The following is a 19,295-nucleotide window of genomic DNA, read 5'->3' as shown; positions in this document are numbered from 1 at the left end:
ACAGAGGCAGATCACGTGCAAAAGGACTCGTCTAGTCACCAATCTTTTATCTGCCAATTCCAAGATGGCGGCTTCCATGCTCACGAAGAAAACTAAAGTCTTCTTTCCCCGCCATTGCCTTACAGACAATAGTGGCTTCATCGTAGGATGGAAGATAGAACGGGAAAATATCTGCGTTGCTGTGGCAATTATCAGTCGGTCATTGAACTCAAACGACTTGCCCACAAATTTGAAAAGAATTTTTGATCTCTCGAGTGAGAACGACTCAGTTTCGTTGTCCGTTCTTGGTATTTGGCTCAACGAACATCACGAAGAGTCTGAAATACTGGCTTCAGTACAGACACGTGAAACTTTATTAACCGAGGGGATGATTATTGTTCGTCAATCAAGAAACGACCGTGTACCTCAGATTTACTTTTTGGGGGACAAATTGAGACTGAGTGGCTCTGTGATAGTTTTATACACGCAGCCATCAGGAAATGCTTTTCTAACAACTAGCGAAACAAGGGTTAATAGCAGTAAATTTTGGGTACAGTCACTGTACCAAGAACAAGTGCCATCCACAGAACTTTCTGAAGTACTTAACCTTTTAAATAAATCTCGCAGAGAGGAAGATCGAATCATCACAAGCGTGGTAAACAAAGATGATTTGCCATCTTGCAGTAGCGACAATTTCTTCTTCAGCTTGGTTTTGACAGCAATGATGAAAGCTTGCGGTCTGTTTTCTCAAAGGAGTACAGGAAAGCATTCTATCGTGGCAGAGATTGTCAAGTTTATGTCAAGTTTGTCTGCTGTCATTTCACAGTGTTGTGTACGTTTTAGTCAAGTAAAGGCATTGTGCTTGTGTGTTACACAGTCGACAAGCCTGAAGGGTGAACAGGATTTGAATTTGTCAGAATCAAGAAGTTCTCCACAACAAGCCAATGGTAGGAAAGAAATGCATGATGTGTTCCCAGTGGTATGGTTTGGCAGTTTAGTTACTGCATTGTTCATTGATGTTATCCTGGGAATTCTGATTGTGTTATGGATCTTTACAAATGACTTTAACATCCATGCTACTGGTTTTTTGATGGAAAAGACTGACACTGTGGTGGAATTCCTTAGTGCATTGCTGGATTGGTTGAAAGGTGCCCCAGCTGGCTTGAAACTCAACAAACAGCTTGCTGAATACCTAAGCACATTCTTCTTGTATCACATCTACCTTTGGCAGATTTATCTTAGTTGTATTGAACCTTATCTGCAGATTATTATGAGTCTAATCATCATGTCTGGTTGCTTTGGAGTGACATTCCTATTATCCTTGATCTCAGAGTTGTTGTCTGTGATCACACTTCATATATACTGCTTTTATGTGTATGCTGCAAGGCTGTACAACTTCCAGCTGAAGAAGTTGATCACTCTCTTCAGGCTTTTTACAGGTGAGGTGAGGAGAGTGGAGAATGGAGTAGAGTTGAGTGGAGTAAAGTGGAGCAAAGAAGAGAAGAGTTAAGGGCTGGTTCACACGAGCAATGCAAATGCAAACACAAATGCAAGCCAAGTGCAAGCAAACACATGTGTGAACTACCACAACACAAATGCAAGCGCCAATGCAAGAAATGGAAAATTTTTAATTTCTGTGCGCGTCCATTTGCATTTCACTCGTGTGAAAAGCAAACCAAAGGTAAACGCAAACGCAAGATGAAAAATACTTGTTCCATGCCTCTACAGTTTATGTTCAAACCAAGATGGTGTCCTCCTCTGCCATCTTTAATCTCATTCCCAGAGTCGTTGTTTCCTGACTGCTGGTCAAGAGTAACGTGGACTCTGGGAACAAGATTGCCGTCATCTTGGCATACTGAAATGCACATCTGTGTCTCATTCCATTTGCGCTTGCATCGCACATGTGAACCAGCCTTGAGAACACTAGAGTAAAGTTGAGTAGAATGGAATCTAGTTGGGAAAACTGGAGTAGATTTGTTGGAGTAGTCAGTAAGTCAAGTGTAAAAGAGTAGAGGAGAAGAGAACAGCAGAATAAAGTAAGTACAGTAGACTGAACTGTAAGAGGAACAGTAGAGTCAAACTGGTCACGCGTATTGTTGAATCAGTAAGAGCAATCATGAAATGACAAGGTCTGACAGTAAGACAAGGGGCTTTGATGGGAAAGTTTGAGGGTCCTCCTTTGCATAATCAGGACCGAGTTGTTCAAAGCCCGTGAACTTTGATAGTAGTTTAATTAGTAATCAATAAGGATGCTTCCAAAAGATTTTTGTCCTTTAGTTTGACTTAGACCTTTCTTTACCATTAGCTTAAAATTAGCCTTTAAAAACACTTTTAACGAGCGACATATAAACCTCGGTTATATTTTAATCAGGGATTAGCGTTAATCGGCTTTCAAACAAACCAGCCCAGATTTCTAATCATACTAAGGATCACTGTCAGTGAAGTACAGTAGTAGAGCTTCAAAATCATTGACCACCAATAACTTCTGTCAAGAAATGGGTCTGGTAGGCTAATAATTAGAAAAGCATCAATACAGGACTAGGAAATTTTGGTGTGTCACAAGAAAACCTGTTGGTTTGACATTAAAAAATCTGTTTTTAATATCTTGGTTGTTGGCTGTTGCACAATAATATGCTATTAGCATGCCAAAGTCAAGTGGAAATGTTCCAGTGCTTTAATTTCTGATTTCCACTAGCCTCCGAATGCAGACATATTTTCCTGCTGTCACTTCTCTCTGCTGGAGAGAAGCACCAGAAATACCTCTGCGTTCGCACTCTTGATTTCCACTAGCACATTCAAGGATGTATGTGTGTTTTCTTTTCATAAAAGTTTAATAATAAGGTGTTTTTTATACACCTGTACATTACATGCATTGTGTCCAATTAATTATCTTCATGATGGTATTTTATAAACTCTTTCATCAGGTAGAAGATGGAATGTTGAAAAGAATCAAGTAGACACTGTTCCATTCAAGGCAGACAGGCTGTTCCTGGGTACCATGTGTTTCACAATTCTGTTGTTCCTGTTGCCGACCACAGCAATGTATTATGCTGTGTTTACCATACTTCGCCTCATGGTGTTGTTTGTTAAAGGTGTCATAAGTAGAGCCACTGATGCCATGAACAACCTTCCATTGTTTCCTTTGATGATTGCCTGTGTCAGACCAGACTTGATACCAGGTACATGACCGTTTTGTCGTTCAAAGAACAAATTCTCGTATCTTGTCCCGATACTTTTCTTAAAAAATACTAGGGAGAAGGTATTAAAATATCAGGATTTTTACCTTGGGTGCTCATATCCTAAATTCTCATGACTTCAGGGGTGGAATAAGCATTGACATTACAAGGTGAAATTTGATGCTGATCACTGTTAGGGCTTAAAGGGTTAAATGGCAAAGTCTTTAGGGAACTGTATGGCTAGAGTGAATTAGAACCTTGGAGAAAAAAGGCTTAGAACCAAAGGAAAGTTTCAAATCAAATTTCCAAGATATTCATCAAGATTTCTGACAGCAGTGTATATCAACATTGTTCATTTAATTCTGAACTTTATAGTCAGTTGTGCATTTAAAAGCTGTGCCATTAATTTCCTGTCTTTTTTATTGTAGGAGGTGTGACATTTGAATTGCTAGACTCAGTAGATTTGCCTGGAGGAGAGCTGAATTCACTGCAATGTGTTTTTAAGGGTGTAGTTGGTCCCATACCTTGTGTGTGTGTGGCCCTCCATAATCAGCCCATCCCAATCACCAAGCTGTTATGCCGCAAGTTGTTAGACGAGTTCCCCGATCATGATGCTCACAGGCACAGCTGGCTTGAGCTTATGGAGAAATTGGCCAAAGGAGAATTGATTTATCCTTGGGTGAAACCCAGAAATTCAAAGTAGAAAGTATCTACTATCTGCACTCAAGATCTACTCAAGGGACTCTGTAGATTTAAGTAATGTTTAAAAAATGATCAGGAGTGTTTTATCTGGTTTAAAACCATGAGGCACAACCGAGTGGTTTCAGACCTGATAAAACACATGCTGCAAGTTTTTTGAACGGCTTCAAAAACATTCCTGGAAAAGCGTGTGTCAATAGAGTTCATTAACAATTATGCTTTAATTTGTGAACGTTGGAAAGTAGCATACGAAAAAAACACCGCATTCTAATGCGGAGAGTTTTATCAGCTGATAAAACACTACATACTAATGAGGAGTGTTTTAGCTGCTGATAAAACACCGCATATTAATAAGGAGGAGGTTTATCTATATAAAGTCACTGCATGTGATGTATTATCGACCATTTGATAGGTCAATGGGCTTATGAATTATTAATGAGTTTTGAACTATGTTTACAATCTCCTGGTTATCAGGTGCCATTGTGTCATATGAATGAGGGCAGGGAATGTGTTGTCAGTAAGTTAGCTTTGCTATAAAAATTGGGTTTACCTCATGTCAAAATCCAGTAACCTTCCATGTGTAAATTTTACATAGACATGTAATTATGCAGAAACAGTTTACTTTAGGTGTTTTTTCTAAGGCAGATGGCAGTGACAGGTTTTAAACGTTTTAGCAAGTAGATTACTGACTCATTTTCTGTGTGTCAAGTAGCAATAAGCCCTCGCTTTGGCTTATGCAATTCTCAGACTTATAATGATTGTTAGGCCTTCAGTCTTTTGCCATTAAGTAAATCTGACAACTTCAAAATTTTGACATTTCACTCATTTATATATAAGTATTTTATTAAACCAAACTACAGCACTTCTCTACATGTGACATGCATTGGAATACAATCAGACAAGGAAAATTAAAATGGATGAAAACATTTTACACTAAAATCTCAGGCTTTTCTTCAAATTCCAACCTTACCTAATTTTTGCATGCACTGTGGATTGTATGTTACACATCAAACATATTTTTGGGTCTAGCAGACTAAATTTAGAAGGATTTTGCCACATCAAATGGCCAGCATGTTAGACACAATGGCCATTGCTATTAATAACAAAAACATTAGTAATTTAACGTTCAAGCAAAACATAGCAAAATCCACTCTGCGTGCAAATTATCACGTTTGGCCAAAAACACCATGGCTTCCCTCACTCAGTTATCACACACTGTTCAAGTGCTTTATCCATAATTTTAACCTTTCCCTGGATTGCCAAGTATGTCCCTGGTCATGTCAGTCAACTATGAAATTACTTATTTTACAGTAGCTTGTGAAATTGATTATATTCATTTGATTACCCTAACTTCCTAGCTATTTGCTTACGTCTAAATATCAAATTTATGCATCGGGGCAGTGAAAAATGTCCTTGTATGACGAATGACTGTGTAGCTTATAATTTCTTCCTTTGAAATCATGCAATCGTGTGTTTAAAATGTCCACTTCTGGTTGCTTACAATGATGCTTTACACAACAAAAAGAAGGCAATAATTCAAACAAAGCACCACAATGTTTGGAATTAGCTGTCAAAGCTGGTTTCGTCTCTTTTCTCTGCATTTGCGATGCATAAACTCACTAAATGCCAGTTTACATGCTACAATTTCTTGGGCCGACAGTATTACAGGATGAATCATGTGTATTTTGAAACTCGTATTTAATTTTGATTGACATGACAAATTTCTTTTCATGAATCTGTCATAAGTCAGGCATGCAAACAAAGATAGTTAAGTAAACTTAATTCCCTTTAGTTATTGATTTTCTACCCTTTTAGTTGTAAGCCTGCTGAAAAATCAAACTACTGGCACTCGCAGTTTAAACTATTTAACTGTTCAGTTAAATTCTAATAACTTAGCTATTGCATGCATGCTATACAAGGTTTACAATACATATGTATATATAGTTTACTGTTAGCTCCAAACTAATATTAAATTACCCTTCAAACTCCAAAGACAAATTTGCATACACATAAGCACACTGCTGTTAACTTGAAATCTTGTTCTTGTAATGTGACATGCAAAAAGCAATATGGCCCCCAGGGGGGTGTGAACATGACACTTTTATGACCTCATATGACTTCACAATGGTTCCAGTTGAAGGACATGAGGAAAAAGTGACTAATAATTTGGGCTAGCTTGGCATAAAAAAATATTTGTCTCAATTGTTTTCAATTTGGAATGCAGACTGCCCATGGTCGTACCATAAAAAAGTAATGTGGTTCCAAATCAATTGAATAGCTTTGCCAAAAACTATGCTTTTAAAAATACAAACTGCTACCAGTTGAAAGTAAAACTGTACATTGGAAAAAGCTGGATTTTTATGCCAAGTCATTATTCAGTTACACACCTTTTTCCACTGAGCCCTCCAACAGGAATGTTGAAGCACAAAGATCTTTTATCAGAAGTAGTCATACAGAAAGGATGTTATCTTGATAAGCTGTGTCAGTTTGTATACCAAAACCGGCTATACCGGTATCATGTAAAAGCAGTTTGACCATTTATGTCATTTTGCTCTTCATTTCACTTTTTTAAACTACAGCCAACTCTCGCCTTGTGGACACCTAACTATTACAAACAGCCCGATAATACAGACAGCAGCTAAATCCCACAGACGTTTGACTGAAATAAATTCCTGCTATTACGGACTCTCGCTATTAAGGACACTAACTCGTGGCCCTGAGTGTGTCCGCAATAACGGGAGTTGACTGTATTTGCTTTCAGAATGAAATTACCATGAATAAGGTATGTTTCATGTAAACATTGAGTATGAAGTTTTTATTTCTTACCAGGATAAAGTGTCAAACCCTTGACTGCCATAATAACAACCGGTATGTTACATTTTACAGTATGTAAAAAGGGCCATGTCAAATGAGATGGGACATCACAAAAGAAATTTGCTGTCATTTATAGCTACGTAAAGACAGACAGTTCAAGACACTTAAGACAATTGATTTTTCTCCGAAATGGCAACACTCCAATTGAAAATACTTTCCCCCAAAAAACAGTATCAATTTGGCCACTTTTAGAAGCAAATCCTGCCAATTTTGTAGCCATACCGGATTAGCAATTATTGCTAATCCGGTATAGCCACAGAATTGGCAGGATTTGTTTCTAAAAGGCAGACCATTTTTTGTAGAATTATCTCATTTGGGATAACATCCCAGGCTTTTTGCTTGGCATGGCCCATAGAAAATGTGTATCACTGACAATAATAATTAAATAGTAAGTAAAACCAAACTGTTATAATTATCATTATCCTCAGTGCTTGTAGACTTGACGGCAAACAAAAGACAGTTGAAATATTTTACATTATAAATGTGCAAACAGAATGGTCTATTCATAATTTATTTTGGGCTGACCGTGAACTCTACCTTTCTTTCGTAATTTTGCTGTAGGCTACAGTATATGTTAACAAACTTAAGTTAATGCAATAGAGATTCAAGGCACATAAGATACCTTACAATACCTGATTGCAGAAACCTAGATGTTGCATCACCATCATATTCAATACAATGAATATTGAATATTCATCATATTCAGTACCTCAACTTTGGAGGCTTTAAAGTCTTTGAAAGATGTGATGCACCAAAGATTCCAAGACTACCTTGTTGATCTTCAACAAGGCAAGAAGTCGAACTTCTCCTTGACGTGTTCAAATACTGCCAAGATACATCATTCTACCCTTATTGACTACTCTACTCAACTGTAACGCTATTAGTATAAACCCGTGTATGAAAATTAGCTCTACCATATTTTTTTAACCAGTGCTGGTTTTCCTTGATTTAGCATCCAAAGGCAGCCATAACAATTTTGACTGTATTCCTTTTCTAACAACCTACAGCTGTACTTGCTTTCTCTCTGCTCTGTACAGGGAAGAGTTTATTACAGGTATTGGCACTTAGCCAAGGAAGAGTGCTAGTGGGGTGGGGTGGGGAATTTTGCTATTTTGGTATGAACAAAACCCCAAGAGCGTAAAAATAATGATCTCTTTTTATTTTCGCACAAAAAGTGTGATTTACCAGAAGAGAGACAAACATTGGGTCTGGGGAAAAAATGGTGTGAATTTAATTGCTTGGGGGTAAGGTTAGGGTGGGGACTGGAAGATGGGTAATTATTGGGGACTGTAAACTTACTGGGCCTAAAAACTAATTAATATGCACAATATCCCAGGAAGGAGATTCAATTATTTACTACCAATCAATAAAAATGGATTTGAGAAATATTTATTGGGCTCAGTAAGCTATCAAGCCTTTTGAGAGACAGTCCTCAGCTCTGAAATTAACAGATATGGAAAACAAAGTTTTCTGTTCCAAAATAGCGAATTCAGACAACCAGAAACTCCAAGAAATACCCCTCCCCCCAATCCCTCAAGAAGATGCTCAATCAAGGAAACTCTGCCTTAGGTATTCCTGGACAGTTCATTGTTTAGAAGTTGGTTGCTCTCAAGGAAGCATCGCTTGCTCGTACTTCATTACCATCCTCCTGCTTGGGTGTGTATCGCTCAAATGGCTCCAAAGGCACAGCATCTTCTCGTGCGGTGAAATCCATGGACATCAAATCATTACGTGAAAGGTGTTCAACTATACCAGCCCCAAATGCATCACCAACGACATTAACAGCAGTACGAATACGATCCCTAAAAAAAATAATACAACTATTGTTTATTACACTGTTTCAAATTAATACATGTGAGAACAAATTCAAAATTTGAAATTGGAAGTGAAGGTAGGAGTTTTGTAAATAAATAGATAAATAAATAAAAATACTTTTAATTTCAATCAGTCAGTATACCACGTCAGCAACAATGTCATCTTCAATTAGCATTTAGTTGTCGATCAAAACAATGGTAATAATATTGAGAGTGAACATTCATTTCTCAAAAGAAGTATTATATCACAGGTGAATGAAATTCAATCATGACTTTGCAAGTTCAACTCAACTGATCATATTGTCCACAAGAATGATAATCAGACAATGGTCACCATGTTCTGTTTTTCTTTTCTTTCATTTTAGATTTGTATATAGATATCAAGATTCGCGCATGCATATGCTGTGGTTTAAATTTTATCTTCCTATTGCCCATTTAGAGGTTCATAAAGGGACTGGGCTCTAGTTTATACATTGTTCAAATTGCGTCATGAAGAAATGAACCCTATCACCAGAAAGATCACAAAAAAAAAAAAAGTAAACCAACTAATCTTAATGTGACCTTTCTTGTGACAGACTCCAATCTCTGATTAAATGAAAATTTTAAAAAACTTGTCCCCAGTCTCTAATTGAAGGGATGCCTGGAAAATAGCCCTAAGTGACTTCTGATAAATTGCTAGATTCTCCTTCCAAATTGCCTTGTGTCTGCTAGTGAAACAAAATGAGAATTTGGCCTTACATCAAAAGTCACTTAGGGCCTTATTTTGCACACCCCTTCAATTGTTCATGGGTAATTTGGCAATGTATGATAATGAATTTCAAACAACGGTAAAAAAATTTAAACCAAGCATAAAATTGAACCACAACATTCATATGCGAATCTTGATCTTGATATTTTGCCACCTTCTGGAAAAGCATAGATCCAGCTGAACTTTGAGCTATTTATAGGGGCATCTGGGATCAATAAGAAATCTTACAAGTTACTTACAAAAACCAGTCGACAGCTAAGATGAGTCCAATGTCATCAGTGGGTAGATTGACTGCTTGAAGAACAAGTACCATGGTAACCAGGCCTGCTTGTGGAATCCCAGCAGCACCAATAGATGCTGCAGTGGCTGTGAAGCTAAAAACAAGTAGCAATTAGACACTGACATGAACAGCTCATTGACAGTTTAGTAAACTGGGGCAGACTGTGGACATTTCAGTGAGGTTCCTCCAACTGTGAAATATGGATCAATTGGTGGGTCAAGAAAACATGGAGGAGCATGTGGAGTCAGGTGGCCACAGTTACTAGGAGAAGGTTTGGCAGTGGTAAACAGTTTGGTAAAATGTGCGGTTCCAGATAATATCCATACCCCTCCATGGAAACTAACTGGAAAGTTCAGGGGGGGGGGGGGGTTCTTTAAAAAAAACCCAACCTTTTATTTAGGAAGGTAGCAAGCTAATTAAAATTAAAATTTTCAGAGGTGACGAGGACCAAACCAAAAATCCTTTCATGGGAGGGGTATGGACATGTTCTAAAACACCACCTTAGTCTCAAGTATCAGGAATGACTCTTATAAATCTGAAAATATGCAAGGGAAAAACTACTGATTTCAAGATACTAGAAATATTTGGCATGGGGTTTCAATGTAACAGACAAAAAATTGAATGATGCTGCATGAATAACAGACAGTTGCTTACAATTTATCCTTACCATGTGGTTATTAGCTCTCCAACATTCAAGGTAATTCCATTGGCTTGTGCAATGAACACAGCAGCAACAGCTTCATACAAAGCCGTTCCATCCATGTTGACAGTGGCACCAAGAGGCAGAACAAAACGGCTGATACGAACATCAACGTTGTTATGCACTTCAAGGCACCGCATGGTGGTCGGCAGAGTTGCAGAACTAAGGAAATTAAAACAAAACAATGAATAATGCGAAAAATCTGATGTCTAAAGCTCAATCTGATGGTCTCTCTCCAAAATACATGTGGGTAACAGTTGAATCGTGATAAACATTTAACCAAGGAGTTTGACGTAGAGATTGCAAACTTATATAATATTTACAAGAAAATAACAAACTGTAATTTCAAATAAAACTATTAATTTCTACAACAAAACGGGTTTATATAAAGTACAGACTGTAATTGTCTTCATGGACCTTGCATAAAGGAGGTTTGCAAGGTACATACTGTATATTAATTATGTATTGTTGCAGTTCTTACTGTAGCTTATATTTATAGACCAAACCCAAGTTTATTTATTTTCCTGGACCTTACTAAGAACCTACTTATCCTAAATTACCAATAACTACCCCAAAATACAAGAATCTATTTTGCCAGACTTGAAAAAATGTAGGTTCTTACACACAGGTTTTACAGCGGTTACCAATAACACGCGACCTATCGCCTTCAAAAGACTCCGATAAAGTTGCGTTTTGGTGGACGTCAATCAAAGAAAAGCCGTTGAAATTGTTTTGAATTATGAGAACATTTCAAGGCAACAGAACAAAGAAATTGACAGTTTTATCCGCTGACGGATAGTCAATGTAAATGCGCATTGCTGAGACGAAGCCGTATTTTTTTATGAAACATTTGAAATCGCTACACCTGACAATTAAAACAGCGATGCGTGCAAGTGAGCAAATTATCACGTGCAGTGAAAATCAAATTTTTTTAATTCAAAAATACCTTTTATCTGCGCTTGATCTAGCTGGAGAATCAATTTAGATAAAGTTTGCTATCTCTTAGCGAGGTAAAATTCTTAGTCCCTTGCAGTATTACCTTGGAATCTTGTCAGAATTCAAAGTAATTTCAACGACTTTTCTTTGATTGACGTCCACCAAAACGCAACTTTATCCGACTCTTTTGAATGCCGTAGGTCGCGTGTTATTGGTAACCCCTGTACCTGTACTTCATGCAATTACCCACCTTGATGATGTTCCGAAGGCTGTAATAATGGCATCCCTCAAACCTACGTAATACCTCAGAGGATTTTTACGTGCCACTATTAAATACAGCAGAGGTATTATGATGAAGGCGTGGATAAGCAGGCCGGATATCACAGTCGCCATGTAAAGGCCCACCATGTTTAATGACTCGGCGATGTCCTCCATAGCTGCCACTTTGGCTGCTATCAAACTGCAAATACCAAGTGGTGAAACCCTAAAACAAAGATTGACATAAAAAACAGAGTCAACTCCCTCTGAAATGGATATGCTTGGAAAACAGGGGCATTATTACCATTTACACAGACCACCTGATTGGTAAGTTTTATAATAAATATGAAAATGATTTTAGCTTGTCTCAACAGAAGATGGATAACACACAAAATGAATCAAAATCAACTGGAAATCCCTAAAGGAGCAGTAAAAGTGCATCCCTTCCACCAGGAGCCCATAATTTCAGATTGAGAAATGTTCCAAATGGAACAACTGTACCATTTATGTATGCAATCAGATTTTCTGGGGTTTTTTGGCGTTAGCAGTAAACGTCCCAGATTTTTTTTTTTTTTTACACATATAGATAAAAAGAGAAACTGTGAGCACAACGAGGATAGATGTAATTTTGTTGTCTTTCCATCCTTTGAACGTTAATTAGGTGTTTTGCTCCAAGGAAGATAACAACCAAGAAAGTCGCACACAAACCACGGGTGGCCCATGTCAGGCCACTCAACATAGATCGTGACACGACCACTTTGCATACATATTCCACCATGGATTGGATTCTGCAACATCACAGCCAGGTTATAATCCCCAGCAATACATTGCTAGTACTCAGTTAATATTCACCTGGGTGAAGAAAGATAGTGAAAGTGGAGCAAAGTTTCTTGTCTATAAAGGATGGTTTAATTTCCAAATTGGTTTGGACCCCTGATGAATTTCAGACGCTTAATTGTTTCTCAGTGTGAATATCCACATAGTGGCATTCATTATCCTTTGTGCTCTAATTACAAGGAGTTTAAGAAGCTACTAGGGCAACAGCAATGAGAACGCCACAAAACAATAGCAGTTAATGAGAAAAACAAAGGCCCTTCGTGTGTGGTATAAATTTTGGTACATTTCTTCGCCGTACTCGGCCAAACAAGAATGTGAAATGACCAAATTTAAGGTTTTGTGGACAACATGAGTATATGATGGTAAATTTTTCACTCTGTCCCAATTTGAATGCTGTTTCCACCTATTCTCTTACTTGATAGTTGGAATAATTGTGAAGTAGTAGAAGTCAAGTAATGAGCGCTTATATTTGTAAGCAAAGTTTTTGCTGATGTTGCTGTTGTGGTTTCTCGAATTTCCTAACAATGATCTAAACAGCATCTAATTGTCCTCGCAATATCAGTACTTGATTGATGAAGTATACAAAACAAGGGAATAAAGACAAGGGTCACCGCCCTGCAAAGATTAATGCAATGTTTGCCATCTACTTCAGTTTATAAAAACTATGTTGATCATGATCACTATGTATTAAACTCACCACATGACAAGAGCTACCATCTTCATGATCACTTCATTCAGAGCCTCAAAGAAAGCTTTCAGGGGCATCCCTCGCTCACCAATCCTTCCCAAAACAATTCCAAACACAATAGAAAACACGACAAGTCCCAAGACATTTATAGAACCTTTTGGATCAACCTTGACTCCATTTGGCACAGTCTTGGAACCTGGTATGACTTTCTCCACTAGTGTGAAGTTACCAGTTGTTGCATTGATTGTTTTGTTGATATAAACCACTTTGTCATCAGGATCGGCATATTTTGTTTTTTTCTGAAAGATATTATTTTACAGCACACTTAAGCAATGTTCTATCAAACTTTATTGGGCAATACACACAGATATGAATGGTACAGATAAATACATACTAAAATATTTCAAAAAGGTTGCCCAAAAGGGATTAAGGCATGCATATGAATGGGACACTCAGACCCTTGCAAGGCAGCACTCAAGGGATTAAAAAAAAGTTGTTTAATTTAATATATACAGAAATAAGACAATCTAAAAATTAATCTATGTATGGCGACATGAACAATCCCGTGAAATGGACCACGAACAGACCAGGTCCATGTCAAAAACTACCATCAAAAGAGAATTATCTTCAAAAATGATTCAGCTAGCTAGACATTGGCTGAATTTGTACTAAGATTGGACAGTCTGTCTGGATGAGCTTGGACAAAGCCTTAATTATTCACGACTGTACTTCTTTAAATATGGGTAAATTAACAGACAAATTCTCCATCCAGAGAGAAACTCTCGGTTTAGTTCATGTTAACAGACAAACTGAAGTGGAAATCCATTTGAATGAAAACAATCTATCTGTTTAACTAGTGTCAAACAAACTAGTTACAAATCCGCTGACAGTTTGCCTCACAGCTTATTCTGTTTTCATACTAGCTACTAGCAAAGAAAATGCTCTTGTCAATGGAAAAGGTGTAACTTGCAATAAACTATTATTGAGAAAGATTAAGAATTACGTCTACGGCAAACAGAGGAAATGACCATGTGACCAATATTGTTTACCCTACAGTTCACAGCCACTCACTGTTTTCAGTTTCTCAGTAAAATTGGGTAGGTTTGCATTAACATCAAAGATCAGAATTGTTTTGTAGTATCTCATCTGTGTACTAATTTTCTCAAGAAAACAAATGCGAATCTCATTCTTGCGATAAACGTGATTCTAAATCTTTCCAATACTGATCCTCGCCACTGGCTTTTTGAAAGAGCTCCAAAAATATACTTAATGCATTTGTATTCAAAACAAACAAGTTATGTTACTACAATGTACAATCAGTGTGGCTCACAGCAAACACTGTAGGTCACTGTACACAATCTAAAGTGGGCAGAACATTAACTTCATGTATAATTTCATTTTTTCATTTTCATTTTTCCTTTACCTTTTTTCTTTTGCATTTCTCCCTATACTGCTACCTGAGTCAGTTTAGCTCAGTTTATCATGCACGAATATGTGATGCCCTGATGCTTCTTTCACCAAAGCTTGTACAAGAAGGCTTCCAAAACATACCCTACTTGTCTATGTAGTTTAACATGAAGGGGTCAGATCTAATCACTATACCTGCTGAAAAGTTGCTGCAACAATGTTGCTGGGAAAGCAGCTCCTAATAAAAGAAAACAATAAATATCTTATGAGGAATCCAGATGATGAAATACATGTATCAAAGTGGTTAGCATATGCTGATAATAGATTATATTGAAGGTAAGTGGTGTTGACTATCTCATGGTTCATCACCTGCAGGCAACCCAAGTGTGTAGACAAAACATGCCCCTGCAGGTTCAGGCAAAATCAAACTGGAGACAAATACAGTGGAACCTCTCCTTACAGACACCTCTATAATATGGACACCTCTCTATAATTTACGGACAGTTCACTGACTTGGTCCCTGAGAGACTGAAATTATCCACATAAAGCCTACCTCTCTAAAACGGACACCTCTATAATACGGACACTTATTCCTGTCCCCTTGGTGTCCGTAATAAAGAGGTTTGACTGTAATCCAAGAGATTCATACAGGATAACAATTTTTTGGATGACCAAGCACTCAAAAGCAACTTTCCAGGAGAGCAATGCTCCTTGAAGCAGAGGTTACATTACGGAGAGAACATTTGCTAAATGAGTTTTTCCAGAATGCAGTAAGCTCTTCAAGATCTAGGGCATATTTGTAATAGCTCTTATCCCTTCGCCAGAATAAAACATGTACTTATCAATGGCCGTTTTTATGCTAGAGACGTTAAAGTCGTCTGGAGACGACTTTAACGACTAGTATAAAAACGGTAAATAAGACAGACGCATTTGACGTCTGACTACTTTAACGTCTTTAGTTAAGTGCATCGTTTAGACGCACTTAACAGACGACTTTAACATCTCAGCCGTTAAATGGATCTAGTATAAAAACGAGACACCCTTACTGGGACGCATTTAGCCCTGACTTGTCCACAGACGACTGGCACGAGTTAGAAATCGAGGCTTAGCCCTTAAACAACATGTATGGCGGCCAAGAAGAACTTGAAGGAGTCTCGGGGCAGAAAGTGGAGTGAAGTTGAGCTTAGGTCTACTTTTATGCGTCCCGTTTTTATACCAGACGGCTTTAACGTCTCAGACGTTAAATGTATCTTGATGACCTTAACGTCTCTAGCATAAAAACGGCCAATGCTGCCTTGACAAATGCCACAGAAACCTAAAGCCCAGGGACCGCTCCCCAACCCACAGAACAATCACCGAAGAAACGGAACCCGAATCAGAAACTGGAAAAGAATCAAAAAAAAGTTATCACTTTCCATCTGCTTTTGCATCCGGTCTTTTCATGTTGTTTCTTACTAACTACTGCCCTGTCAGGTCAGTTACTAGAGCAACATAATACTGAGTGGGAGGTCACAGTTTGAGTCCCAGCTGGACTTAATCTCAGGGTCTTAAATAACTGAGGAGAAGGTGCTGCCTTTCCTCTGATATCTGTAAATAATTTGATGAACATGTGGTTTGGGTGACTATGTAAAAATCAGATGGTCCCATCTCCAATTTGAGGATGTAAAAAGCACCTAGCTGTAACCACTCGCTGTTCAGCATGTGTTTGGCTTTCTAATTAACAATTAGATTATGAGCTTGAGATTTCTATGGCATGATAGCTGATGAGGGCGCAGCCTGAATCAGCTACCATGCATAGAAATCGAGAGCAAATAATCTAATTGTTTTAGTATAAATCTACTAGTCGTTCAAAACTAAACAATTAAACTATCCTCATCGCAGACACGCAAACGCGACAAAGTGGCCGCCATTTTGTTGAAACGCTACTCACTATCTATCAAAGAATAGATAGCGAGTAGCGTAGCCAATCAGAGAACAGCATTCGTGATAGAACACTAGTGGATTTATACTAATTCTAATTATATAATCTGCAAAGGGCATAGCCCTGCATCACCGCAGATGTGCAAATGTGTAGCAGTGTGATTTCTGTGCAAGGCTTATGAGTGAGTGTTAACTGAGCTGTGCCGTAGCAGCTCAGAGTGGGTGGGAATTTACCACTTGTGCCAAAGAAACACTTTAACACCACTTTGAAAATTTTTTTATGAAAAAGGAAACTTACTTGCCTTTATATTTCTTTATTACAAGACCAGAAGCAAGATTTCCGCACAGCCCCATACATTATTTAACAAATAGATTCCATTTTGCCTTGCGTCTGTACTCTGATAACGCACAGATGACGTCAAAACGTGGTGAGAACAAAGAAGTGTGGCTCGTAGCGTGACTGATGTTCTCACCACGTTTTGACGTCCTCTGTGCGTTATCAGAGTACAGACCCACGGCAAAATGGAATCTATTTGTTTTATACAATAACCAAGACATTTCAACACATTTCGCGAGCGAGCATCGCGTTGCCTGAGCTGAGTCAAAAACTTTCCAGCACACTCAGTTTTTGACTACTACACACATGCAGTTGTGATCGTCTAAATTAGAGTATAATCTGAAAGAATTTCAGTAACAATATTTTCAAAACTAACCTTTATTCCTGACCCCAAAATATTACAGCGCTAGCATGTTAGTCGCTTCACTGCGATTTGTAATCGATTACTCGCCATTACCGGATTTCTATCGGCGACATATTTCGACAAATACTTATTTGCTTCCTTTTCACGTCACAACAAAGTTCTAGCTTTTTTATCCTGGTTGAGGTCACTCTCAACGGTCTTTGTCCAATTTTTTATTGGGCAGCTTTCCTTTCCTGCGAAAATTTGCCTGTGTTTGTCCGCTACTCGCAAAAACAGTTTGCAAAACTTTGTTGACCAGTCACTCTGGCTGGACTCTAGACTCTGATCACGTGCACCGGTCACACCACTCGATGACGTCAATCGTGCGTCTATACTCTAATCACACACTCCTCTAGACCAATCAAAATGCGAGTTTTACACAGTTCATTGCATAATTATATATACTTTTGCGACTGAAACTATTCGCATTTACCATCTTTGGAAGAGGGTTAGTATGACAGTGGTGTCTGTATAAGTAGTGATGGGGCTATGCAGAACTTGTTTGCGAGCAGATACTTAACTGGAACGTGAAATCATACAAACTGAGTTGACCTTTGCCATGTTTTGATTGAATGTAAACAGGGCGCGGCACTTGTGTCAATATAAATCTCCGGAATAATCTCCCACCATGTTGTTATTAAAGACATAAAAGTCAATACATGCAGGGCGAGAAGGAAAGATTAATTCATAAAATTATACAAACATGACAGTCTTTAAGTGCGCTTCAGCTCATATGACGAAATATATCAGTTTCGAAATCGGGACTGACACGAAAGTAAATAAACACGAAGGGAAGGTGCGATGTTACACGTGTACAAGAAAATGTACTTGTTATTGTTTGGGAATTTAGCAATTTACAATCAGTAAAACTTAAATTTAGTTTAAATTCTTTCCGGATGTACATTTGACTAAACTCATTAGCTTACCTGATGAGATCTAAAAAGGCATCCAAAGTTCTGTAAGGTTCAACTTCCTTATTTCCCTTATCTGTAGTGGTGTTTCCCGGTCGAATGCTCACCACCAACACGATTCCTAGAATCACAGCCAAGATGGTAGTCGAAAAGTAATAAACCAGAGCTCGCCTTCCAACACGACCGGTAGCTTTCGCATCTAAGGCCGCTAAAGCACAAATCAGGCTGGCCACGATCAAGGGAAGGATCAACATTTTCAACATGTTCATGAAGAGCTCTCCGGGAAACCCAATCAACATTAAAACAGTCTTCTTATCTTCGACCTCTTCAATGTCATTCACTGGGCCGTTTACAAGAGCTCCGATCACAAAACCAATTATAACGCCGATTACAATCAGAACAAGCAGGAGATCGGTGCGTACCCTACGACTGAAAGCGCTACAGCAACGGCCACACTTGCTGTCGCCCTTGAATCGACCATGACCTGCGCCTTTTGCCATTCTTCTTGAAAGGGACTGTACAGTTGTGAATTGGTTACAGACCAAGCTAGAGATGTAAAACCAAGGGCAAATACAAAGTGGAGCCAACAAAGCAAGCTGTTTATCGATCCTTTTCCAACTGGATCTCGATCACGAACAATTTGATTGGATAGAAGCCAATAACATCGTGGAGACGCAGAACACGTGACGAGGAACAAGGGTTTGTTGTGAAGGAAATGTATTTTAATACAAATTGTTTCTTCATGTTTCTTGACCTTTCTTCATCAGAAAGAAATAAGCAAAACAAATCGAGTCGCATTTCCGTGCGGTGCGCTAAAAATCCCCCCAGTTGCAGGCTATTTCCGCGCGCGTTCTCAAGCTTTCCAATAATATTTTTACGTACAATAAGCAGCGCATCAGCAGGATAATAAAAACGGCTTGTATTCCGTTTTCCGTGGATTTCCACTGTTGCGTTTATACTTTAACTAAAGACATGATTTTTTTACTGGCTTCACTCACGTTAATTCGATGTATGGAAACCCTTACGTAACAGTTCAACTTTTTATGTTTATCCAAGCAGCATATATCGCGGTCTCTAATTTTATTTACGTTGTTTCCACTCAGTCACGCACGGACGTAAAAGCTGCAATACGACCTGGTCCAAATTTCGTCAAGTTATATCATTAATCTATATCATGTTTGCTCCAAAACTGAAATCTCCAAGGGTCTCCATGGTCCACCATGCTGGTTTATATGGGACGAAGAGTTGTTAAAATATGGTAATTTTGCAGGCTCTGCGGCCTCTGTCGATAAAAGAGCACTGATTTGCAAGCACAAGGAAATATTTCC

At 38.3% G+C, this 19,295-nt stretch overlaps 2 protein-coding genes across 2 annotated transcripts; one reads left to right on the top strand and one right to left on the bottom strand.

Annotated features, from left to right (window-relative positions):
• The first annotated feature begins 9 nt into the window (after positions 1–9).
• LOC146474294 (uncharacterized) lies at positions 10–8,043 on the top strand. Its single transcript, XM_085117181.1, has 3 exons — positions 10–1,418; positions 2,904–3,158; positions 3,584–8,043. Exons 1-3 carry the CDS (start codon positions 65–67, stop codon positions 3,856–3,858), a joined length of 1,884 nt encoding a protein of 627 aa, XP_084973307.1. The 5' UTR covers positions 10–64; the 3' UTR covers positions 3,859–8,043.
• On the bottom strand, positions 4,677–18,838 carry LOC146474293 (excitatory amino acid transporter 1-like). Its single transcript, XM_085117182.1, has 7 exons — positions 17,983–18,838; positions 14,592–14,634; positions 12,999–13,288; positions 11,457–11,690; positions 10,238–10,432; positions 9,530–9,664; positions 4,677–8,530 (listed from the first exon to the last, which is right to left on the bottom strand). Exons 1-7 carry the CDS (start codon positions 18,465–18,467, stop codon positions 8,320–8,322), a joined length of 1,593 nt encoding a protein of 530 aa, XP_084973308.1. The 5' UTR covers positions 18,468–18,838; the 3' UTR covers positions 4,677–8,319.
• Positions 18,839–19,295: the final 457 nt, after the last annotated feature.

This window comes from Pavona decussata, unplaced genomic scaffold (genome assembly GCF_977016875.1).
Source record: "Pavona decussata unplaced genomic scaffold, jaPavDecu1.1 SCAFFOLD_90, whole genome shotgun sequence".
NCBI classification, from domain to species: Eukaryota; Metazoa; Cnidaria; class Anthozoa; order Scleractinia; family Agariciidae; genus Pavona; species Pavona decussata.
This window is presented reverse-complemented; position numbering and strand designations above follow the sequence as displayed.